Raw genomic sequence first — 25,672 nt, forward strand, 5'->3', positions numbered from 1 at the left:
CCGAACCCAAACAGCAAGAAGGAAGGCGAGATCAAGGACAACAAACATGGAATGTTATGGTGAGTACATAACTTCTTTTTTGTTAAACATCTGTTTGAGTCTGTTTCTTTCACAGATCTGCTGCTATTGTTATCTTATAAACCTCATAGAGCTGTACTTTCTATGTGGTTAGGTTAACTGCCTCATTATAAACCCATTCTAGTAAGTGCTGTCCTTTGTCATGGTGTTGCACCATATTTGATATTAACTGTTTAATTCTTTTAAGGTGGAGTGAATGAAGACTACAGAACTCTCACTTTCCAGGCAAATAAATGGGTCATTTGGGCAAGTGGGTAGGAAGTTTGGTAGTTACAGGGGAACTGCAAGCAAATGTGGACCAAAAATGTATTATTTCCTTTTGTCCATGGCTTAGTATAGGTGTTTGTGTGCTATGTTTTTTTTGAGTGTTACCTTTTCTGAATAACCTTTGAAGTCTCATCCTTTTTACCGTTTCTGGTTCTCTGAATGAAGTAATGTGAAATGACATTGGCAGTCCCATTGTAGTCCTCTTTATACTGATGCTGGTAGGGTTTTTCCACTTGCACTTAATTGGGAGAAAACTCTTCATGGAGAATGGCAGCCAGAAGTAATAGTTCCTTCATACTGCCTGCTGAAAGGGCCTGTCTTTGAATATTTTTTGTTGCAGCTGGCATTCATATAATTGTACATTGTAAGTTAATAGACATTTTTTAAGTTTGCATGTGATTCAGGGATATAGTGTCTCCATCTGTGTGATTGTCTTTGGCCCTGGTCCAGACTTTTTGTCATGATACCTGTGTTTAACACTTTGACTATCTGTGCATTGTTTTCATAGCAGCACTACTGCTTTCTTTGGTACTGGTTCTAACCCTTATGTCAGTTCATTTAGTTTTTTCCATTTTAATGCAATGATGAAAAAAAGGCAGGTATGCTAGTGATATACAGAATACTCAGGAAAATATGTGGTTTATTAAAACTAACAATTTATTCTGTTAATGTATGTTTGCAGTAGGTCATACATTTATTGTATGATGTAATGTTGACAATTACTGTACTATGGTACGGATTTTGTATGTAGTAAGAAGCAGTGTCTTTTTTTTCTGATTTTTTTTTTTTTTTTTTTTTTATATTTTGTCAGACTGCAGAAGTTGCCCTGCTGTTGAGCCTAATGATATACCATGCATGTGAAGATGCCCAGCTTGTCGTCTACAATTATTCTTCATATGCAGAAATCACTGTCCCCGAAGGACCTTTAATGGGGAATATTGCTCACCTCTTGAAGACTGCAACGGTATGACTAAGTCATTGCTATGGAAAACACTGCCTGCCTCACACCACATGACAATGAATCACTTAAAAAGAGATTTATAATAAGGGTAGTTATTTTTGATGACAGAAAATTAAGTGCTATTCCTTTTGAGGAAGGTGTTATAAACAGTTTGTTTTTATTTCTAGGCTATATTTTGCTGACAAACTAGTTACTGTATCTAAATAATTTTATTACTTTTCTTCCCCTGCTGCTTATCAGTCATTGCACATCTCTCAGTCGAATGGCTGAATTGATCCCCTTCACCAGAGTGAGAGAAGACCAAGATTGTCTGTCACTGAGGCAGTCATGGAGATGGATCAGGTTTTCGTTATTTCACCACAACACCACTTTGCACATGTCCAGTAACATGCTTAGCACACCTCTCAAGTGTACCTCATAGGTTCATAGGTTCATACTAGGCTATCTGCCCTAGGGCATTTAGGTTGAAGAATACTATACCCATTAGTTGAGATGATCCCGATCTCCCATCCACTGGTCAAGATTCCTCTTGAACAGATTCTGTTCCACAGCATAGGGGTGATGCATCTGTCCTTTAAGTCTCTTGCTCTTGTGGCTCTGGTGGATTTGGATTTTTGAGGTGGAGCATGTCCATTAATTCCGGGTTGGACATGGCCTTGTATGTTAGGCACAGGTCACCTCTGAGCAGATGGTAGAGCTGGAGTTTCTTCAGTATCCTTTTAGTGAGGAACTTTGGTAAGATACATTCGAATGGGGCATTGTACTCAATCATTGGTCTGATAAGTGAAGAGTACAGAACAATGACCTCCTTGATCTGGATGTTCATAATCAGGTGGGCAATGTAGAAGGTCCTCCTAACCACTTTTACCTTGTTTTTACAAAGGGTATGACTGTACATTTTGCTTAAGGCCATGGCTCTGGCACCAGTTATCCGTTTCTATGAGACCTCTCTGAAGGATATCTGTGTCTGATGGATTTTCAACTATGCCCAGTTTGCAGTCATCTGCAAACTTTGTCTATGTTTGCCTGCACTTCTGAAAAGTAGAAGCGAAAGAGGGAACCCAGGACTGAATCTTGTGACATATGTGTTTACATTTAAGCTGGTGAGAATTTCTATGATACCCGAGTGAAGGTAGGCTGTGTGAACTGCCTTACCCTCATCAATGGCCTTGGTGACTGTTTCAAAAATGAGTTCCATTATGATCCTTTCCATAGCTTATGTGTGGGTTTAGTTCCTCATTGAGTTTCCCATTGATGCTGTGTTTTCAGCTCTCACCTGGGCATTATAGATATTTCTCCTTTTGCACTGAACCTGTCTGCCAGTATGTTTGCAATGTCTGTGGGTTCAGTGATTTTTAATTCTGAGCATATCTGGGCCTTATGATTGTCTTTTGAGTCAAAGTTGGCCTTGGATGATTTTATGAGTGATCGTAGTTTTTTACTAGTATTGATCAGAGATGTCTTCCTTAGTGGAAAGGTTCTTGATTTTATTTGGGATTGCTTGATCTATGCAATCCTGAGTTGGCTTTTGAGAAGTTCTTCACTGTGGTCTTTGTGAGATTAGTTTATGGTCTGATCTCACCAATGAGGGTGGAGCATTTTGTCCCCATGTTTGTGATGATCAGGTCTAGTATATTTTCACCTCTTGTGGAAATGGTGACAAGTTGTTCCATAGCATTAACCTTTGGGCTAGGGTATTGGGGCTTGAGTAATGTTCCCAGTCTATGTTTGAGTAGTTGAAGTCACCCAATATGATGGTGTTTGGAGAAGTGTCTTCAGGAAGGCTGTGTGGGGTTCCTGAGTTTGAGTGTAACATGCTACAAACTGTAGAGCAGTTTTGCCTATGGTTAATTGCACCTGAATGGTCTCTGATGCTTCAGAGTTGCCACCAGCCTGGAGGTGTGGGTATCCTTGATGAATATGGATACACCTAAAACCTGATAGTGCCAGGGTGCTCTCAGGAGCCTTGAACCAGGTTTCAGTCACAGCACAGACATAGATGTTCTCCATACTGAGGTGCATCTTGAGTAATAGACATTTTTTAAAGTTGCAATGTGATCTGGGATAGTGTCTCCCACTGGTGTGATTTGTCTTTGGCCCTGTCCAGACTTTTGTCATGATACCTGTGTTTAACACTTTGACTATCTGTGCATTGTTTGATGCCCAGCCTTGTCGTCTACAATTATTCTTCATATGCAGAAAAAACACCCACCAGAAGGACCTTGAGATGATCCCGGGTAACCCTCACACATCTCCCATCCAATTTTTGAGCTTTATCCTTTCCTTTTAGTGAACTTTTGGGGGGTCTTTCAATTGCTGCAGGTGTCGGGTAAGATACATTCGAATGGGGCATTGTACTCAATCATTGGTCTGATAAATTGAAGTACAGGGGAACAATGACCTCCCTTGATCTGATGTGAATCCCTTCATAAATCAGGTGGGCAATGTAGAAGGTGGAGTGTCAAAAGAAAGGTTACTGTCAACTTGGGTCCCCAGGTCCTGATAATCTCTTATGTGGGTAACTTGGTTACCTTTTGTTTTACAAAGGGTATGACTGTACATTTTGGCGTTTAGCAGGCCATGGCTCTGGCACCAGACATCCGTTCTCTGAAGACTATCTGTGCCCGATGGATTGTCACGATGGATTTGTTTCTATAAGCCCAGTTTGCAGTCATCTGAAACTTTGTCAGCCACAATCCTCCTGAGCCTGGTGGGACACGCTTGTGACGCGGCTGAGTCTGACATGGCACCAGCAACTCAATTTCTATGATACCGAGTGGAGGTGTTGTGAAAGCTTTGGCTGTGTGAAACTGCTTACCCTCATCACCAGGCTTGTTAAGCTTATGGGCGGTAATTACCAGGGTCTTATGTGTGGGTTTAGTTCATTGATGCTGTCAGCTCTCACCTGGGCATTTGAGATGATTGGGAGGCTACACTCTGCTGGGATAGATATTTCTCCTTTTGGGGCACTGAACCTGTCTGCCAGTATGTTTGCAATGGTATCATTTTGGACTAATTCTGAGCATATCTGGGAGTTTCACCCAGATTTCTAACATAGCTAAAGAAGGCCTTATGATTGTCTTTTGAGTCCTATGATTTTCTCTCAAAGTTGGCCTTGGATGATTTAGTTTTTACTAGTATTGATCAGAGATGTCTTCCCTTTTAGGGATTTTGCTCTATCTTGTAGTAGCTTTCTCCTCTTGTTGTAAAGTTTGTTTATGGCTGGGGTCCACCATTGCCTTTAGTGGAAAGGTTCTTGATTTTATTTGGGATTGCTTGATCTATGCAATCCTGGGAAAGCATTTGTTGGGTTGTGGTTTCCAATGGCTCAGGGGCCTTGAAGGATACCACACCATGTGAAGTTGGCTTTGAGAAGTTCTTCACTGTGGTCTTTTGTTGGGGGTGGGGCGGGATGTGGATCTCCAGTGAGATCAGTTTGTGGTCTGATCTGACCAATGTGGGATATACTTCCATTTTGTCCCCATGTTTGTGATGATGAGGTCTAGTATATTTTCACCTCTTGTGGAAATGGTGACAAGTTGTTCCATAGCATTTGAGTTTATGAACTCCAGGAACCTTTGGGCTAGGGTATTGGGGCTTGAGTAATGTTCCCAGTCTATGTTTGAGTAGGTGAAGTCACCCAATATGATGGTGTTTGGAGAGACATTTATACTCCAGTGTCTTCAGGAAGGCTGTGTGGGGTTCCTGAGTTTGAGAGGGTGGCCTGTAACATGCTACAAACTGTAGAGCAGTTTTATGGTTAATTGCACCTGAATGGTCTCTGATGCTGAGTTGCCACCAGCCTGGAGGTGTGGGTATCCTTGATGAATATGGATACACCCCTCCTTTGTGTAAAACCTGATAGTGCCAGGGTGCTCTCAGGAGCCTTGAACCAGGTTTCAGTCACAGCACAGACATAGATGTTCTCCATACTGAGGAGGGCTTTGGTGCATCTTGAGATTTAGACTTCTGGCATTGAGCAGCATTACCCTTAGTTTTTTCCATTATTGTTTTCTAGGCGATGGGTTTAGAATTTGAGCCTTGTCTAAAAAGGGTGACAGGTGCCAAGCATGTCATTCCAGGCAGATAGAATGACACCAGAAATAATTATTAAAACTGATCATTTTGTCTCTGTATTGTGTTATCATTCTTGGTGAAGGTAGGATATTGCTCAGGGTCAGGGTCATACCAGCCTGGGCTACATAATCTGAGAGCTCCTCTATGTCTCTTTTCATGTAGTCGGCATGGACAATGACTGAGTCATACTTGTACTTGCTGTGGAGTGACCTGAGTGCTGCCCGACAGGCAGCTTACTGTGACCCTCTCCTTGTTCAGTCTGGTGAGTGGGCGTCCAGTGTGTCTGACTATGGAGTCACCTATGACAAGTGTGTGTGGCATTGTGTTTGGCCTTAAGGGCTGTGACTGATTTGCACACTGACTTTGTGATCTATGTGTTGCTTGTGTTATGTCATGAGGTGGCAGTTGTTTGGGTGTCTGCTTTGGAGGCCTCTGCTGTTTTGGTAGATTTTTGATCAGTGCCTCTGAGTATGTCTTTGTGTGTTTATGTGTTTGATTTGTAGTTGTGATAGTTCTATGTGAGACTGGGTTTATAGTGTGTGTGGTTACCTTCTCCTCCTGTCTGGTTTAGTCCTGAGTTGAGGTTGCATCTCGCATGTATTTGTGTTTTGTGGGAGGAGGAGAGGGTTGTGTACATGAGGCAATTGTAACATTGCCTCAATATTCCCAGATTCACCAGCTGAGCAGGACAACAGACCCTTTGACATGCTAGAAGAAATGAAAAAGTTTGCTGTGTAACTGAGTCGGAAAGTACCTATAGGGAAGTGGGTACTCAAGGGGTTTTAAGCTAGTGAAGTACTTTGTATAATATAGAAGTGCTTTACCTGACTAAAAATGGTTTAGGAACAAGTGCTGAGCTTTACAGATAGGGAATAGACTGTTTAGATTACAAGTAGGGGAGTTCTAAGGGAAAAAATGAAGAGCAGACTTCCAGAAATAGTTTAACCGGCACTGCCCGGTGGTGCTCTAGTGGCAACTCAGCTAAATGCAGAAAATGCAATAAGTCAGTAGTACAGGCTAGCACACTTTAGTGGGCAGCCAAACAATTCAATTAAACAGCAAACAAACACTTTTCGACTTGAATTAGACTAATTTCACTAAAATGTACTTTTAAGTGCAGATAATAAAAAATGCAGTAAATAACTATGAAAACAGTTGGTAAGCAGTAGAAGGTAAAACAATTATAAAAAACAGCAGGATACTTAATCAGGAAAGCAGTCACTTTTCTTTCAGTTCTCTGTAGCCAGGAAGACTCAACAGGACCACGTGGAGCTGTGTCTGAGCAATATGGCTTCAAAAAAATGCCAGAGGCAGATTTTAACCAGGGAACTTCAAAAGAACTAGAAATGGTCCAAAATGACCAATTACTACAGCTTCTTGTGCTGAGGTCACTTCCCTCAAGGACAGGTAGGCTATTCAAGGCTCCCCACTCCCACTGGTGAGCTAAGAAACTTCCTTCTATCCAAGTAAGGCAATGGACAACACAGGAACTACAACACAGCCCAGGATACAGCAAGGCCTGTAAACTGGTCTAACTAGTTTAGGAGAGGCAGGAAAACAAGGAATATTTTTTGTTTTTTTTTGTTTTTAAATAGAAACACACAGAAATGCAGAAAAGGCAATAAGTTAGTAGTACAGGCTAGCACACTTTAGTGGGCAGCCAAACAATTAAATTAAACAGCAAACAAACACTTTTCGACTTGAATTAGACTAATTTCGACTAAAATGTACTTTTAAGTGCAGATAATAAAAAATGCAGTAAATAACTATGAAAACAGTTAAAGCTTGCTCTAGGTAAGCAGTAAAAGGTAAAACAAATATAAAAAACAGCAGGATACTTAATCAGAAAAGCAGTCACTTTTTTTCAGTTCTCTGTAGCCAGGAAGACTCAACAGGACCACGTGGAGCTGTGACTGAGCATCCTCATGATGAGGAACGCACCTCATTTGGGGTCTTAAAAAGTTCAAGTTCCTCGAAGTTCCTCAAAGTTCCACATTTAAAGACTGTGTCACACATTCAGTGTTAGGAATTTTTTTTAAGTGAAATCCATTGTACGTAGAAATGAATCATATTAATTATTTAAAAGATCTTCTTTATAAGTAAAACCAGCATAGTTTAGCCATCCTATGACATTCCTAGTTGAAGTTGGTAGTAAGCCATTAGTGTGTGTTCCACATTTTGTCCATTTGTTCCACATTATGAGGGCTAGTGTTCCTCATTTTGGAGATGGAAGGTTGAGAGCTATGATGCTTTGGGTTTTACAATGCAGTGGATGTCAGCTGGTAAGGGTCATTCACTTCTGAAAATGACACAGCTCCTTACAGTATCCTTGCCTCTCCGTGAAGTCAGCACTTCCACTGCTGTCCATTCTGCACTGGGAATTCATCCTTGGGTACCTTGTACTGTGAACATGCACTCCCACACTCTCCCACTGATGACAGATAAGCCAGCTAAGCTACGTCACTGTACTCCTTCACCATGCCACTTCTTGCAAGTGCTTGAGTCACTAATTGAATTTGATTCATGTGTGCCATAGGCAAACTTTTATCCCTCTATGCTAGTGGTGCTGGCCTTTGTATAAATCATTTTCTGATATTCCAGTTTGTAAATAATCAGCTTCTTATGTACTTCAAATAATTATCCCTTTCTTATCACTGATGCCATTTTGTTGTTCTTTCAAACTCTTCTCAAGAACTCCTTATTTTCCTGTTTTCCTTGCATGTCTATATCATTCAGTAGTTCTTTCATTTATTTATTCTCTAATACCTGCTTTTGCCAGTTCATGGGCTCATTTGAACTACGTTTGCTTAAGTCTTTTTCTTGACCTAAATCTGCTGCCTGAAATGATGCATTTTGCGTAGTCTTTTTAATTGTTAATAAGTAGTTTAAAATGCTTGATACCTGCTCTCAGTACCCTAGTAATCAGTACCATCAAATGTCAGAATAAATGCAGTGCTTTATGACTCTTAACCAGGGTAGAACTGAGAATACACTATATTTGATTTTAAATATTTAATCTTTTTAATGTGTTGTTTATTTATTTTTTGGCTTTCTGTTTTTGCTTTTTCTTTGGAGTCTGTTGTGCTAGAATAACTTTGGTGATGTCTGCATAATATTGTAAAGAGTTTTTCCTCCTCCTTATCTAAGTCACGTCATTATCCAGTTTTCTCCAAACTCAGGGATAATATCCCTCTTACTAGGAAATGTCTGTATTTTTTTCAGTAGTTTCCTCAGTGCTGCACTGTAGCATCATTTATATAGGCTATACCAGCACTCCTAAAATGCCCAATGTTTGATGTCTGAATTAAGGAGTTAATTAGAAGATTAATAAGAAGATTGAACGCTGATATGAGCAAATGCTTTTTCTGATGTAAATAGAAAAAGTTCTTTTTAATGGTGTTTTAGCCGGCTTCTTTTTGAGCAAGATTGTTTTGTACTTGATTCAGGGAATTTGCCCTTATACTACTGTTGTGTGATCTCAGAGTTGGTATATACAGTTAGCAGGGGGTGTGGGGGTGTAGGGGAGCTTGCCCCCTGCAAAAAAATGTTTTGTAATTTGTTGTTTTTGATACTTTTTAGATTCAGTATAAAATTATTGCTGTTTTTATGCCCGCTGTTCTGAGCATTTGGTATTTGATAAGATGCTCATATAAAATGTGTGTGTGTGTCTGTCTAGCTATGTATGTATACATATACATCTATATATAAAATGTGTAAACTTTTATAGTTGTCTTAAACAGATTGCACTCCAGTTAAACTTCTCTTAATCTCTTAGGCCCTACTCCCCCTCCAGCCCACATTTGTAAGCAACTGGAACCAAGAATCTGCACCTTCCAACTGCTTCTGTAGCATCCTGAGACAATGCATCAGTTGTCTCATGTTCACTGACAACCACTTAATACTTAATCTGCCAGTTTGAGAGAGATGTAGTTATATAATGTTATTGGAGTCAAAGCTGTCACACAAAGCCTCTAAATTAACAAGGTTGTCAGCAGCACGTAGATCTACATATGCTGAGACTCTTAGAAATAACCTACCTAAACTGCAGGAGATTGCTAAATATAATTCAAGGAACAAGTACCCTCAACAGCCTCACAAACACACATCACAGAAAGTACCCATCGTGACACAGAATGTCCTCCTATTCCCATGTTGCAATATTCATAACATGAGGGAGTTCCCTGCCTAGGCGATCCGAATGTCCGGCCAGTATATGAAAGACTTAAACTACTCCTAGGTACATGTGTTGCACATAGAACAACTGATATCGGCTATAAAAAGTGACATCTGTATGTACCATCGTCAGAACTTTTGTGCCACCAGTCCAAACGACAGCTTCCACTGTTCATCTGATTGCTGAAAGTTTCCTACACTTCATATAAGTGCCCCATTGGGGAAAACCTTTATTATGCTTTTGTTTTTGCATACTTGTTAGAGATTGTCATCCAGGAGAGCAAGTGACACTGTGGAAGAGACACAAATAAACCACAACCAGTGTCTCTTCTGTCTGGATTCTGATCACGACTACAAGGCCTGTGCCACCTGTCAGGGGTTCAACCCTAAAGCACTCCTCAGTCATCTTCTTCCCTTAATATTTATCTTGAAAACCAGAGACTAAAGCGACTAGTGAAAGCTGTGCAAGGTACTCCAGATCCTTCTGTTTAGCCTCAGAAGAAAAGGTAAGCCCTGACTCCTCGGTTGTGAAGGCCTGGTGGTACATACTGTGTCTGGTCCTCCTCCTTTGGCAGGTACCGCTAGAAGGTTTCCTTCAGCACATCCGCAGCGGTATCACAGATGTCTGGTATGGACTGTAAGGGGAACCTCAGATCAATCCTTCATACATTCTTCATGGTACCTCTCCTGCCCCTTCCATTGAGGTTTTGCTGATTTCAGGTATAGAGCCTAGGCCTACATCAGCCCTTGCATCCCAGCCTAGAGTAGACCTTCCTCTCAAGAGGAAACACAAACAGAAACATGTCTCTCACTTACAAGAACCTTCCCCAGACTGGCAAGCCTTTTCCCAAAGGATCTTGAATGCCTTTCTGGCACTTAGGCCTTCCAGTTTGCGACCACCTATTCCAGCATCTCCTATTTCTCCTCCACCTAGGAGTACATCTGCTGAACAAGAGGTCTCTGAAGATGAATCATCTTCAGATAAGTCCCTGGCCTACTCCACTCAATATACTCTCCTCTGGGTTATGCCTCCCCTGAAGTTGATTCCAACAGTGGAGATTCCTGAGGAGGATATTAAATTTGGAGAAACTATCTCCAGAATGAGGGAGTTTTTCAAGTGGGACAGCTGCCGGGTTTTGGAAGTACAAAAGAGGTACTATGACCTGTTACAAATAGATTCTCCTGCCCGTTGAGCCATTCCACCTGTTTTGCCTGCTTTCCAAGATGCCTTTCTTGAAGCATCCAAAAACCCTGACTCACAACCCCATTCTCCTGAAAGGCCAGATAGGGTTCTTTAAAGTCCCAGAAGACAGTAGCTACCTGTACAACTGCCCTCTTGCAGACCCAGCTGTGATCTCTCTCTCTGCTGATAAAACCATGAAATTACTGCCCTCCACCAACCTCCTGCCCTCAGATGAGGACAGTAAAATGATGGAGAGAATTAGGGAAAAAGGTCTACACCTCTTCTACTCTGTCTTTCAGGGCCATTCATTATCAGACACATGTCTAAGTATGTTCTGGCCATACTTTCACAGGCCTTTAAATTGCTGACAGATCTCCCAGACTCTGAAGCCAAATCCCAGCTTCTTCCCTCTTGGCAGTTTGCTCCCAGGTTGCTAGGCATTCCATAAAATGCAGTTATAACACAGCAGAGGTGTCTGCAAGATGAACAGCTTCTGGTTCTGTCCTCAGACGATACTCCTGGCTGAGACTGCAGCCTTTACCTGAGGATTTCAAGGCAAAAACTATGGATGCACCACTGGACAGCACCACCCTCTTTGGTTCTAATGCTGCAGCCCTGTTCAAGTCCCTTCAAGAGAAAGGAAAAGAGCTTCAGGAAGTTAAACATATTTTGTTTCCCCAGTTCTTAAATACCATAGGAACTACCCTTCTAGGCCAAATTTTGTAAGGAAGAAGACTCCTACGGCTTCCCAACAACACAAGAAGGGTACACGCAGGCAGACTTCTCCTAGGTCTCAGCCATCCTCTGCTCAAAAGGCCCCCTTTCCAAACAAGCCAGGTAGGCCACTTTCTCAGAAATCCCTCTTTCCTGGTGCCTTTCTCATTTCCTTTCAAAATGGGCAAGCATTACCACAGAAAAATGGGTCCTGTCTATTGTCCAAGGAGGTTACTACATGACTTGAAAAACCACTGCTGACTTCATGGTGAGTCCACAACTCCCAAAGGACTATATCCACCTTTTCCCTCAGGTCATTCAAGACTTGCAAACACAAGGAACCATACAGGAGGTTCCCTCCTTGGAAAGAGGAAAAGGGTTCTACTCCAGGATGTTCTTAGTTCCCAGGAGAGATGGTCCTTGGAGAGCAATTTTAGACCTGTACCAACTCAGTCTGTTCCTTTAAGTCTTCACCTTCAGAATGCTCACCCTGCAAACTCCGTTTCCACTCTTGCTACCTCAGGCTTACCTGGTTTCCTTAGACATAAAGGATGCATGCCTTCACACTCTATGGCTGCAAGGGTATTCACAAAGTGTTTGACTCCTGTCATTGCCTTTTACAGACTCCAGGGAATTCTCATCTACCCTTACCTGGAAGACCTGCTCATTCAAGCAGAATATCCAGACACTTCACAACAGAACCTTCAAACCACCATCTCTTTGCTTCTTAGCCTAGGATTCACCATCATTTACCAGCAAGTTTTCCCTTGCTGCTTCTCAGGACCAGGTTTTCCTAGGTTTCAGGATAAGAACAAGACCCTATGATTGCTTTCCTGCCCTTGCAAAAGGTGCAGTCACTGCAGACTTACTTCCAACAGTTGTTTTCATCTGTCCTTTCTGGCTGCCAGGGAATTTGTCAGGATGCTAAGTGTTCATGGCTTCAGCTATACCAGTGCTGCCCTAACCAGACTCCATGTACGAAAGTTCCAGTGGTACTGAAAATGCTCTGATCCCAGCATGCTTATCCACTAGAGTTTGTCCTTCCACTTCTACCCTACCTAAAGAAAGAACTGCTTTGGCGCATTCAACCAACTTCTCAGAATCCAGGACTCCCCCTTCAGCCACTTCCTTCAATTCAAGAAATGTTCACAGATGCTTCAGATCTGTGGTGGAGAGCAACTATGGGTAACCTAAAGGTCCAAGGCCTGTGACTTCCCTCCATAAAGAAGCAACACATCAACATCAAAGAAACAAGGGCTGTGATCCTGGCCTTTCAAGCATTCAGATCATCTCTTCTACCAGGCCCTTTGAAATTGCTCACAGACAACACCACAGTTCTCTGGTATGTGAACAAGCAGGGGGGAACAAAGTCTTATCTATTCTGTAGATTAGCAATCCAAGCTTGAAAGATTGCTCTTCAAGCAAAGGTAACTTTGACAGCTGTTTATATTCCCTCAGTTCAAAATGTTCAGGCAGACACACTGAGCCGATCCATGACACAAGCCCATGAATGGATGATCCACAGGGATGTGTTTCTGGACATTCTTCACCAATGGGGTGCAGCTCAAGTAGATCTCTTTGCCTTCCCTATGAATCTTCCAAAGTTTTGTGCTAGAGTCCCACACCCTCTGGTTTGGAAGGTGGGCACCCTATCATTCTCATGGAAGGAGATGTTTATCTACGAGTTCCCCCTTCCCCCTAATTCTGAAAGTCCTGCTGAAGATACAGAATAACAAATCAAAAATCTTGTTGGTGATCCCCTTTAGGTCAAGACAACACTGGTTCCCTCTTCTTCTGCAATTATCCAAGGGCAAATCATCACAAGTTAATTCACAGTGTGGATCTACTCACACAAGGCAAGGGATCTCTTTTTCACCCACATTAAGAAACGCTGCACCTGACTTTGTGGGTGATGGGCTTCTGATTCCTTTCAGGCACCTTTTCTCTGAGGATGTACTTCTAGTCCTGCAAGAAGCCAGGAAACCTAATACAAGGAGATCCTACTTGTCCAAATTGAAGAGGTTCTCCATCTGGTGTCTTAATAAGAGACTAGAGTAATTTTCAGTGGATATTTCCCTAGTCCTTTCTTTCTTGTGTGAGCTGCTCAAGGCTGGACTGGCTTATTCTTCAGTTAAAGCTCATTTATCAGCCATTTCTGCATGTCTACATTTATATCCTCCCTTAGCTTCTAGACTAGAGGTTAAGCCTTTTTTTAAAAGGCGTCCTTCACATCAGACCTTCCAGGAAACCTGTTCCTCCTCACTGGGACCTACATTTTGCTTTGGAAAAACTGACCCTTTGAGCCTGCTGCCTCGGATCTGCTTCATTTGCCTTAACTTCCGATTGCCCGACCCCATTTGACCGAAATTTCATTTGAGCGACACTTCATTTGACCGACAAGTATTATTAGCAAGTAAATGGGATATGCCCCCTTCTCCACTGTAGTGCAACCCTGGAGTTAGAATATGTAGTTAGGGGGGATGTGGGGGTGAAGCCCCCCCCACTTACTAAGCAATATTAAAGCAAAACTAAACAATATAATATGAAATTAAGTGGGGGGCTTCACCCCCCCCACCCCCATTGTGGGGGGCTGTGCCCCCCACATCCCGCCTAACTATATATTCTAACTCCAGGGTCGCACTAGAGTGGGGAAGGGGGCATATCCCATTTACTTGCCAATAATACTTGTCGGTCAAATGAAGTGTCGGTCAAATGAAGTGTTGGTCATTTGGTGTCGGGCAATCAGAAGTTAGGGCAAATGAAGTAGATCCGCTGCCTCAGATTCCCTAAAATTATGCAGTTGGAAAACTGTTTTATTGGTAGCCATCGCTTCTACTAGATGAGTTTCAAGAACTCCCAAGCGTTAATGGTTTCACAACCATTTCTGATTTTTCACAAGGATAGGGTCTCCCTTCTTATCAGCCCTTCCTTCATGCCTAAGGTGGTTAATGACTTGTCCCTCAGATAATCTCTTCACTTACTCACCTTTTTCCCTTCTCCTCAAAACTTCATTGAAAGGGTGCTGCACACCTTGGATGTACACAGACAACTTAGATTCTATTTGGATAAGGCCAAATCCATTAGAAAGTCTGAGCAATTGTTTGTTTCCTTTCACCCCAGGTTGCTGGAAAAACCTGTCTCTAAACAGACCATTTCATTGTGGATCTCTAAGGCAATTTCTTTTTGCTATGTCTCTCAGGGGAAAGCTCTTCTTCCTCTGTTAAGGGCCACTCCAGTAGAGCAGTAGCTACCTCTGGAGCCGTCTTTAAAGGTCTGGACACAGTTGCTATCTTGGAAACAGCTACTTGGTCCATACATTTACAAAACAATACAAGCTGGATTCTACCACCAGATCCAGAGCAGGATTTGCTAGAGCAATTCTGCATGGCTTTATGGAGACTTCTTATGCTCCCCCTTCTCACTCTTGAGCTTTTGTATTTCCCTCATGTTATGAATACTGCAATATGGAAGTAGAAGGACATAGAATAATTGTGTAAAAACTTATCATAACCATAGATGTCCTTCTCTTCCATGTTGCAGTATTCTGTCCCACCCTCCTTCCCCCTTGGTTCATGCTCTTTTTTGGATACTACCCAATTGCCTCTTATCCTTGGACTGGTGCTCTTACTGGGGCATTCAGTTCTGAGGATGGTATGTCCAGGTGTCACTTTTATGGCCAACATTGGTTGTTCTATGTGCAGTGTTGCATATACCTAGCAGTTACTTAAGTCTTTGGTATACTGGCCGGACGTTTGGGTCACCTAGGCGGGGAGCACCCTCATGCTGTTGTTACTATAACATGGAAGAGGACATAGTACAGTTGTGTACACCTACCATAAATGTAGATGTTCGAGTGTATTCACTGTTGCAGTCATCACATTTGGATTTTCTTCTGCTTGCAGTAGCCCTCAGTCAGCCTGATTATCAAAGTCTTGGGTCCTGCATAGGTTGCTGTCCCATCTTCCATGACATCAGGTAGTCAGGGGTGTAAAGCATGCAGCCGATGCAATTACATCAGTTTTTCTTGCCCCAGATGTCAGGTGCCCCCATAATGGGAAGCAATTATATAAAAGGTTACACATCCAACAAAAAAGCAAATGAACCAAAAAGCTTTAAGCATAGTAAACAAGAATAGAGGTATAGACAATAGAAGTCAGGAGGCTGGAGGGAGGGTAACCAGGACTGCAACAGTGAATACACTCAAGCATCTACATTTATGGTAGGTGTACACAACTGTACTATGTTCTTCATGTTTCACTGTTGCAGTCATCACATTTGGATAGATTCCCAAAGCTAAGGATTTGAGGAGGTAATTAGATAGCATTAGGACCAGCTATAAGGCCCTGCAAGACTGCAGTGGCAAAGCCAGCTCTAGATTTAAAAAAAAAATTGGCAAGTGGTAATGCTTGGTGAAAGTATGTACAGAACTCCAGGTAGCAGCTTCTAGGATGTCCCTGGTAGGGACACCTCTGAGAAAGGCTGTAGAGGTAGATGCAGCCCTGGTTGAATGTGGTCTTATCCGCTGTGGGGTAGGTTTTCCATGGTGCTTATAGCAGAAATGAATGCAATGGCTTATCCACTTAGAAATGGTTTGCTTTGAAATGGCCTTCCCCTCTGCCCCTGCAGCAAATGCAACCAGCAGTAGTTCAGATTTCCTGAGAGGTTTAGTCCTGTCCAAATAAAATCTAAGTTTCCTGTGCACGTCCAAGGAGTGCAGTATCCATTCTTCTTTGTTTTGTGGATTAGAAAAGAAGGTTGGCAAATGAATGGACTGATTAAGGGCCACACTGGATACCACCTTGGGCATGAAGGAGGGATTGGTCCTGAGGGACACCCTGTCTGCATGAAAGATGATGAAAGGCTCCACTGCCGTGAGGGCCTATAATTCAGACACCCTTCTTGCTGAAGTGATGGCTAGAAGGAAAGCTGTTTTCCAAGAAAGGAATTTCAACTCTGCATTTGCAGCTGGCTCAAAGGGAGGTAGAGTGAGCTTTTCCAATACAAAGTTAAGGTCCCAGGCTGGAGTACGGGCTCTCCTGGGTGGTCTTACGTTTTTGGCCCCTCTGAGGAATTGCTTCAGCGGTGGGTGAAAGAAAAGGGGTGGATGTTCTTCGTGTTTCACTGTTGCAGTCATCATATTTATGTTATCTGCTTGCAGTAGCCCTCAGTCGGCCTGATTATCAAAGTCTTGGGTCCTGCGTCGGTTGCTGTCTCATCTTCTGTGACGTCAGGTCATCAGGGGTATAAAGCATGCGGCCGATGCCATTACATCAGTCTTCCTTGCCGTGTGGTGCCCGAAGCAGAAGCAGTTCACAAGTGCCGGTCGGCCGACTCCTGAAATATTCGTTTTCAAGTTTCAGAACCGAATTCTTCAACTAAAGCTAAGTACCCCGTTGGGGAAACTTTTTCTTGTTCTAAACCGATGTCAGTAAAAGTCAGTAATTGTATTTCTTGTGGAAAGCAAATACCTCATAAAGATTTTCATTCGAATTGTATTCGTTGCCTAGGCCCTGACCACGACGTACCTCGCTGTCGGTTTTGTGCCTTATTTAAACAACAAACTATTCGTCTTCGGTATATTTACGCTTCTAAATATTTTGGTACTCTGTTCAATTATCCAGATATGTCTTTGGTAAGCCACCTGACTGCCGACATCCCGAAAAAACACAAAGATAAAAACAGTGACAGGCCGCCTAGGTCCAAAGCTGCCGACGATGCTTCTCCTAAGCTATTCGCCAGTTCACCGGTACTCAGTGAGGCGCTTTCGCAGCCCCTGATACCTGCTAGTTCAGATTCGCAGGCCTCTACTGGGACCCATTTGGAGTCCGGTATGCTGCGAGATGCTTCAACTGTGGAATCTGCGGATGTCTCTACCTTGGATGGGTCCGGAGCCGCTGTGCAGGCACCGGCTTCTGAGGGTGTATTCAGGCCTACTGACTTGCATATTAAACCGATGCCATCTTCTACTTCAAGGCCTAAAACTCGAACCATGCCTAGAAAACCAATGCACAGATCACATGGTCAGGCCTCTATGTCTAAAAAAAACAAATAAGAATGGCTGAAGACCTTAATACTTTAATCAGGGGAAAACAGCCTTCCCCCTCTAAGAGACTTAGGACTGAATTTGCTTATGATACTTCTGATCGGGATTCTGAAATTCCTGTTTCCTCTGATGACCAGGATTTACCCTTATCTACCTATGAGGATTCTGATGCAGAGGACTCTATTCCCTATAGGCCATTGCATTCATTTCTGCTATAAGCACCATGGAAAACCTACCCACAGGGGATTAGACCACATTCAACCAGAGCTGCATCTACCTCTACAGCCTTTCTCAGAGGTGTAGATGTTCAAGTGTATTCACTGTTGCAGTCCTGCTTGCCCACCCTCCCTCCAGCCCCTTGACTTCTTTTGGCTGTGCCTCTATTCTCCTTTACTATGCTTAAAAGCTTTTTGGTGTATTTGCTTTTTTGTTGGAGGTATAACTTTGCATATATATATTTGTTTCCCATTAGGGAGGCACCTGACATCTGGGGCAAGCAAAACTGATTTAATGGCGTTGGCTGCATGTTTTATACCCCTGACGACCTGACATCATGGAAGAAGGGACAGCAACCTACACAGACCCAAAACTTTGATAATCAGGCTGACTGTGGGCTACTGCAAGCAGATAACCCAAATGTGATGACTGCAACAGTGAATACACTTGAATATCTACATTTATGTTAAGTGTACACAAATGTACTTGCTGTATTGTAATGCGCTGAAATGGCTGAGCATGAATTTTGATTGAGGAAAAGGAAAGGCCCTTGTGAAGCATCTCCGTTAAGTATTGAAGAATCTGAGATAAATTGGGTGCTGCTGTGTGCATCCCCTGAGTTTTGGCTGCAGGAACAGAATATTTTCTATTTTTCAGCATAGGATTTTCTAGTATTAGGCCTCCTTGCCTCCAGAATGACATCCATCACTTGCTTACTGAGGGATGGTAGCGGAGAGATCAGGTAATTAGCCAGGCTGCCAGGTTCAGGGTTAGAAGCTGTGGATGCAGAATCTGTCCCTCCTGCTGGGACAGCAGGGAAGGTGTCTGAGGCACTTGCCATGGTGACAGCAGTGACACACTGCGCAAGAGGGGATAGCAGTGTTGGCGTGGCCAATCTGGTGCAATCAGTATTGTCCTTGGTTTGTCCTTTTTGATCTTTAGTAGTACCTTGGTGAGGAGAGGCAGAGGGGGAAAGGCATAAACTGATAGGTTTTTCCAGGTGAAGGACAGGGCATTCACTTTCCAAGCTTGTCTGTGGGGAGTCCTTGTGCAGAATTTGTCCAATTGGTGGTTCTGGGGGGAGGCAAACAGATCCATCTCTGGGCTCCCCCATTTGTTTCTCAACATGTTAAATATCTTTGATTCCAGTTTCCACTCATGTGGGTCCATGAGATTTCTGCTTAGGTCTTCTGCCAGTGTATTCAGCTTTCCTGGCAGGAATTGAGCCTGTAGGTGCACTTGGTAGCTGAAGGCTGTGTTCTACAGAGCCATGGCCAGTTTGCAGTGAGGGTATGAGTAGGTTCCCCCCTGCTTGTTTATGTACCACATAACAGTGGTGTTGTCCGTCTTTACCAATAATTGTCCTGGAAGAATGTGGTCCTTTAAGGCTGTCGGAGCATTCTGTACAGCTAACATTTCTTTCTGATTGATATGCAGGTGCATTTGACTTGGGCTCCATTTGCCCTGAATGCGCTTTCCTGCCAAGTGAGCCCCCCATGCATAGTCTGATGCGTCTCTTGTTAGGGTTTGGGTGGCAGGGGGTAGAGTGAATGGCAGTCCCTTGTTTTGGTGGCAGGCCTCTGCCCATCAAAGGAACTCTATCTGTAGACAAGGTATGATGGGAATCATTAATTCTAGATCCTGAGAATGTTGGCACCTTAGGCTTTTTAGATGCCATTGTGGTTTCCTCATATGCAGTCTTGTATATGGAATTAGTAGAATGGCAGAGGCCATGAACCCCAGGGCTTGCAGTATTTTTCTTGCAGATAGCTGGGTTTTTGTGGACAGTAGCTTGAAGTAGGCTGTCAAATGAACTTGTTTCTCTGCCGTGAGGTAGGCCATCTGGGAAGTTGTATTCAAGCTTGTTCCCAGGAATACAATTTGTTGGCTGGGTACAAGATGTGATTTCTTTTCGTTTATGGTGTACCCCAGAGAATTTAGCAATTTCTGTACAAACGCCAGATGATTCAATAGTATGTCCTGGCTTTCTGCCTGAATTAGACAATCATCCAGGTATGGGTATATTTGGATATTTCTTTGCCTCCAAAATGCAGTGACTGGAGCCTAGGCACTTTGTGAATACCCTGAGCGCAGTAGATAAGACAAAGGGCAGTGCAGAGAACTGATAGTGCATGTAGCCTGCTTTGAAGCAATAGTGCATGTAGCCTGCTTTGAAGCATAGGTATCTTCTTTAAGATTCCTTTATTGGGATATGCAGGTAGGCTTCCTTTAAATGCAGTGTTGCTAACCAGGCATCCTTGCCTAGCATAGGAAGCAGCTAGTGAAGAGTTAGCATCTTCAATTTTGGGATCACCAAAAATGTGTTTAGGATAGAGAGGTCCAGAATAGGATGCCAGGAGTTGTCTTTTCTGGGCACCAGGAAACGTCTTGAGTAGAAATTTTGGCCTCTTTCCTCTTCTGGAACAGGTTGAAGAGCCCTGATGCTTGAGAGAGAGAATTTGCTTTTGAGCCTCTGCCCACTAATTTGGGGGTAGATCTGGCCAACCATTTGGGGTTGGTAAGGAGTGGAAGTGGAATCTGTATCCTTGGGAAACTATATTTAAAACCCATTTATCCTGGGTAATGTGTTCCCAATTTCTTGCCTGCAGGGGCAGTCTTTCCCCTTAAAGGAACAGTCAGTTGTGCAGGGCTTGGAAGATTTAAAGTTAAGTCATTTAGACAGTTTACCACAAGGGGGAGTCTTACCACTCTTTGCTTTGGATGTGGGAGCCCCCCCCACTGCTTAGTCCTGTGAGTACCTTCAGACTGAAGCCTTGGTGTTCTGCTGGCTCTGGATTTGGACTGAGAAGGCCTGGAAGAGGCAGGAAAGGACCAATTTTTAGAGGGCCAGTGCCTACTAAATCTGGGAGGCTGTACTTGTAGGAAATCTAACAGTTTGCATAGATTTAGCTTTTTCCGACATCTTTTTTTTAAGTACTTCTTCTGCTTTCTTGCCAAACAGGCAGTCTTGGTTTAAGGAAGCATCCAGCAATTTAGTTTTAACATGATCTGCCAAAGATTGCTCTTTAAGCCAAGTATGCCTTCTAAGTGCAGACCCAGTCACAGCAGCCCTGCAAGGTGCTTCTAGTGAATCAAAACTACATTGCAAAGTATGTTTCCTAACTTGTTTAGCAGAACGCATTTAATCCTGTAAATCTTTATATCTGAAGTAGGATATCCGGGGAGGAGGGAGGAGACCCTCCTTCGAGCTGGCGAGAGGAGGCATTCAAACCCCACCTCTAGCCTGGCAGCCAAATACCATAGCCTTTCTGATACTGCTGAGGCTGGATGATGGAGGATGATGATCCAGGCCCAGATGCAGATGATGGAGTGGTGCTGCCTCCCTCGAGAGGAGCTCAACACCCCTTTTAGGCCTATGAGGCTCTCTCACGACCCGTTGGTTTGGGCTGGAGGGAAGGGCTCTCTCGGTCACCCAGTGTCTCCTTGGCCGGACACACATGGAAAAAATGCTCCATATTAGGGCACCTTCTCAGTAGTATAACTATTATTTTGTATTTTGTTATTGATGCCATGCAGCTTATTCGGAATACGCTGCATCCCCTGAGTCCATTTCGAGGAGGACAGAGTTCTGCACTCCACCCCACCACATGGCACTCTTAGGTCAGTTACAAATACTTACTGGTCAGGCGTCCGACGCTTCTCTGGAGCTCGATTTTCTCGCCGCTTGCAACCTTGCTCCTTTGTTCTTTCCTTCTTGTTTGCTCCGTCGCTTTTGCTGACGCCAGGACAGTAGAAGGGAAGGAGAAGACGCTGTCTGCGTCAAGCCGAACTGGGCTTTCTCAGAATCCCTTCTCTGCACCCCAGGAGGCCAAAAGGGAGAGAAAAAGGGTCAGAAGAAGATGAGTCGAGTCCGAAGTCGCTCCGGACCCCTCGTGGTGTCCTTCCGCAGGCAGAGGAGGACAGGGAGGACGCTTCGGAGGCAGAGGGAGGGGCTCCCTTTCTCTTCGTCCTTTCTCACCTTTCTCTGAACGGGCTCCGCTGCAGAGCCCTTGAGTCAGTGGTTGCGCGTCTGTTCTAGGCAGTCGGGGACGCTGGGCACTCATGGGCCATAACATCGGAAACATCGTGGCTCGGATGTTCTCCAGATCATCCAGGGATATCGTGATTCTCTTTCACCTTCCAAAGTTAACTCCCCAAGAGACGCCCCACCCGGGTCGGATGGAGGCCGCTGGCAGAAAAATTAGCCATCTGCTAAAGAAAAGAGCCATCCAGCCCCCTCCCCAGACCAGATCGGATCAGGGTTCTACTCTGCCTTTTTTAGTTAAAGAAGACGGGGAAAGAAGACCAACTTGTGACCTTTCCTGAATCTCTTTCCCAAGGAAAAAAAATCTTCAATGGTCACTCTGCTCCATTCTCCCCTTCTGGGAGAAAAATCACTGGATACACACCACTCCCCCAGGGTGAGCCCCAGGAGACCTCCAGCAGCTCTTCCCCTTTCACTCACACCAGCGGGGGTTCCGTTCACCTTCCACCTGCCCAGTGGGCTTCTTCACCCCCAAGCAGGCATAGTCTTCTAAGCGCCCCGAGACAGGCTTCCTAGGCTCTTGCCTCCCCAGACCTCCTGGCTCTTACTTCTCGCCCAACAACCCATCTACCCACTCAGCTCTTACTCGCATTTCATTTCTTTGTCTTGCCACCTGCAAGTTTTCACAATCTTCAGTTTGCGACAAGAGTTCCAAAATGACTTTCCAGTCAGGTCACAGGAGCAGGACTCCATTTTCTTTACGCAATCCTCCTCTCTGGGGTCCGGCCATCAAAAATCTGCTGGTCCCAGGCCGCGCCATCCTCCATTTAAGCCCGTTCCTCCTTATCGCATTCTACAGTGGGCGCTCTTAGTACAGTGGTCATCCACTTCTTCTCCTCTTGCCAGGCCTTCATATTGATCAGGCAGGCTTGCAAGATCTAGTGGTGTCTCCCTATGCACTCTCTCTGCATCATCCCATAGCAATTGTGTCTCCCTTCTCCTGTCCTCTTGTGGTGGCTCCACTCCCCTCCATTCTCTCAAGGGGGCACTTTGCTCTGCGGACCGTGACCACGACGTGGACGCCCTCGGGAATGTTCTGGCCGATTGGCCCGCTGCAGATGCAAGGCACGAGAGACCCAGAGCTTATCATCTTGACTTTAGATGAGAGCAGTGCTCTAGCGCTAGCTAGCACTTCAGGACTTCCTTTGTCTGGTATTCACAACTTAATGAATTCAGTAGTATGGTCTTTAGCCGAACACATCAACACCCGCTTATGAGGCGTCTCTGTCCTTTCTGGCTTAGCCGATTTCGAATCCAAGAATCACCACCTAGCGACCAGTAGCAACGCATAATCCAACTGGTCCGGTACCTCAGTCAACATCCCAGCGACAGCAGCATAGCACGGGTTTCTGACCCCTTGTCTTCTAAATGCGATCTTTTTGCCGGGTAGAAAAACGCATATTCGAACATTTTTCCCTCTCTCCCTCCTCTCGCTAGTGCCCCAAGAAGGCAGCTCTGGTGCATGCTTGGCCCCCAGCCTTCGAGTACCGCCTCCCATGCTTGCCGTCTCTGCTCCAGGTTCCGTCATCTGCCTGCTTATCTATTCATGCTTGCCTGCTCCCTCTCTCGGTAGGTCAGAACGACTCTCGGTAGGATGATTCTCCATTGCTCCATTTTGGCCTCTCTCCTTGGATTCTACTCCTCCCGTCCATCTTCCATTCTCCTCACCATTATCTCCTCGAGAATCCATTCAACCTTCAGCTTCTCTTCCTCCCTCACCTCCACTGGATAACCTGAAGCTGACCTCCGTATTGCTCCAGCAGCACTTGATCCATCCACTAGAATGATTTCGCTGGCAAAGGCAAAACTTTGGCAGCTCCTCGTTGGTCAGCGGCAAGGCCTGAATTTACCGCGGGCCTTCTTCGCTCCTTTTCCTGCTTTGCCCTCCTTTGCTTCTCTTTCTCCTCTTCCTTTTAGGTTCCAGCAGTTCCACAGTCCAAAGTAACGATGGTGGTTCCAGTTCATTAGTACATTGTAATAACTGGGCATCCCATTATAATTGGCACAAATTTTATTTTTCTCTTCCTCTACTGTCAGCCCCCTATAAAAAATTTTTCAAGCTGCTCCCCTCTTCTCATCTACTCTCTCTGGTTCTACAGGCCTCTCTGGGCTCCCCTTTCGCGGCAGCTCTTGATTCCAAATCAGCCCATCTGGTCCTACAAATTTGCCTTACAAGAGCCATTTTGGTAGGCACAGAGAGCAAGAAGAGCAGAGCTTCCCAAAGCGGTGTCTCACCTACTGAATCCTTTCTACTTCCTTCCTCCGGACTATCTACCCCCAGGACCAACTGTCCTTTCTTCCTAAAGTCGCCTTCTGAAGCAAACATCAATCAGTCCATTAACCTCCCTGTTTTCTTCCCTAAATACAAAGAAAGGTATAAGCTCCATTCTCATTAGATTCTGACAGGCAACTTAGATTTTATCTGAACAGGACTGGTGGTCAGCAATAGGCAACCAGTTGTTTATTTCCTTGCAAAATTCAATTTGGGGCAAGCCAATCTCTAAAGTTTCTCTCTCCGCTGGATTTCACAGTGCATCTTATTGGCTTATCAAGCTTCAGGAAGGCCCGTAAGACCGAAGTTCATTGCCCATTCAACCCGTCAGTATCTACCGCAGCAGCCTTCAAGGCTAGATTCCCTCTAGATGATATTTGTGACTCTAGGGGGATCTTGCATCTAGGCTCAGCGGTGCTTGGTCCTAGGGTCTCGAATATCCTTCCATGATGGCCTCCAGCTTTCAGGTAGCTGGGGACAGGGACTCTGGAGGACAGATATCCTACTTCAGACATTAGAAGAATGAATATCCACCTTCAGTTCCATCTGAGTACCACTATTCATTATCTTTCACTTTCATCCGCCATCTATCCCCACTGGCCCTGGCCTTCTTCAGTTTCCTTTATTCTCTATGCTACCTTTTCAGGGTGCTGCTGCCTTTGCAAAGGAGGGTAGGCTGAGGGGTGAGAGCCAGGGGCATTATGGGGGTGGGGGAGGAGAGAGCTTGAGCCCATAGCAAAAAAAGGATCGTCATTGCCGATCGGATCGATCCATAATAACCACAGGTTGCAGACAAATGAATACACCTACTCAGATGGAACGTTATGGTGAGTACATAACTTCTAATTTCAGCACAGTCAGGAATCAACATCATTTTCTGTTTAAGCAATCTAGTAATATGCTGCTGATACTTTAACATATGAAACTGTCAGTTTAAGGCCCTAATGGCCAAGGTTGCAGAGGTGTATACCTTCTTACCCCATCTGTCCAGCACCCTGGAATCTCTATCAGAGGGGGTAGGATTTTTGGCAGTAGTAGCCTTAATGCCCTTGGGTCCCTGTGAAATAGTCTCAGGATCTGCAGTAGGATTTTTAAAGAGGAACTTGTGAGAGTCAGCACCCTGTAATGTCTATCAGGCTTTCTGGGAGCAGGAAGTAGAGAGTCAGGGCCAAACTACATTCCGAGAAGGCATCATCAACAATGTCCAGTACAGGAGAGATAGCTAAAGGCCTGTGTTGGGGCAGGAGTAAGAAATCCCTAAGCCTCTTTTTAGAGTCAGAGTAATCCTGGCTTTCCCACCGAAAATGGTCTCTAAGAGTATGCAAGGTTTCATCAAAAGAGAAATCCTCTGAAGGGAAAGCAGAGGGAATAGAGTCCTCTGCATCAGAATCCTCATAGGTAGATAAGGGTAAATCCTGGTCATCAGAGGAAACAGAAATGTCAGAATCCTGATCAGAAGAATCATTAGAAAACTCAGTCCTAGGTCTCTTAGAGGGGGAAGGGTTGCTTCCCCTGATTAGAGTAATAAGGTATTGAGCCATTCTTATAATTTGTTTTTTAGGCATAGAGGCCTGACCATGCGGTCTGGGCATCGGTTTTCTAGGCCTGGATCTAGGTTTTAGGCCTTAAAGAAGAAGATGGCG

The 25,672-nt window shown here is 44.2% G+C and overlaps 1 protein-coding gene across 1 annotated transcript in view; it reads left to right on the forward strand.

The window, feature by feature from the left end:
* The window catches only part of TEP1 (telomerase associated protein 1), a 2,704,809-nt gene that overhangs the window by 764,958 nt on the left and 1,914,179 nt on the right, over nucleotides 1-25,672 (forward strand). Inside the window, exon 11 of the mRNA XM_044058078.1 lies at nucleotides 1,157-1,309. Within this exon, the coding sequence (XP_043914013.1) occupies nucleotides 1,157-1,309 (153 nt within the window). The remainder of the gene's footprint in view (nucleotides 1-1,156; nucleotides 1,310-25,672) is intronic.

Source organism: Protopterus annectens, chromosome 16.part0 (genome assembly GCF_019279795.1).
Source record: "Protopterus annectens isolate FY-2018-M chromosome 16.part0, PAN1.0, whole genome shotgun sequence".
Lineage (NCBI taxonomy): Eukaryota > Metazoa > Chordata > Ceratodontiformes > Protopteridae > Protopterus > Protopterus annectens.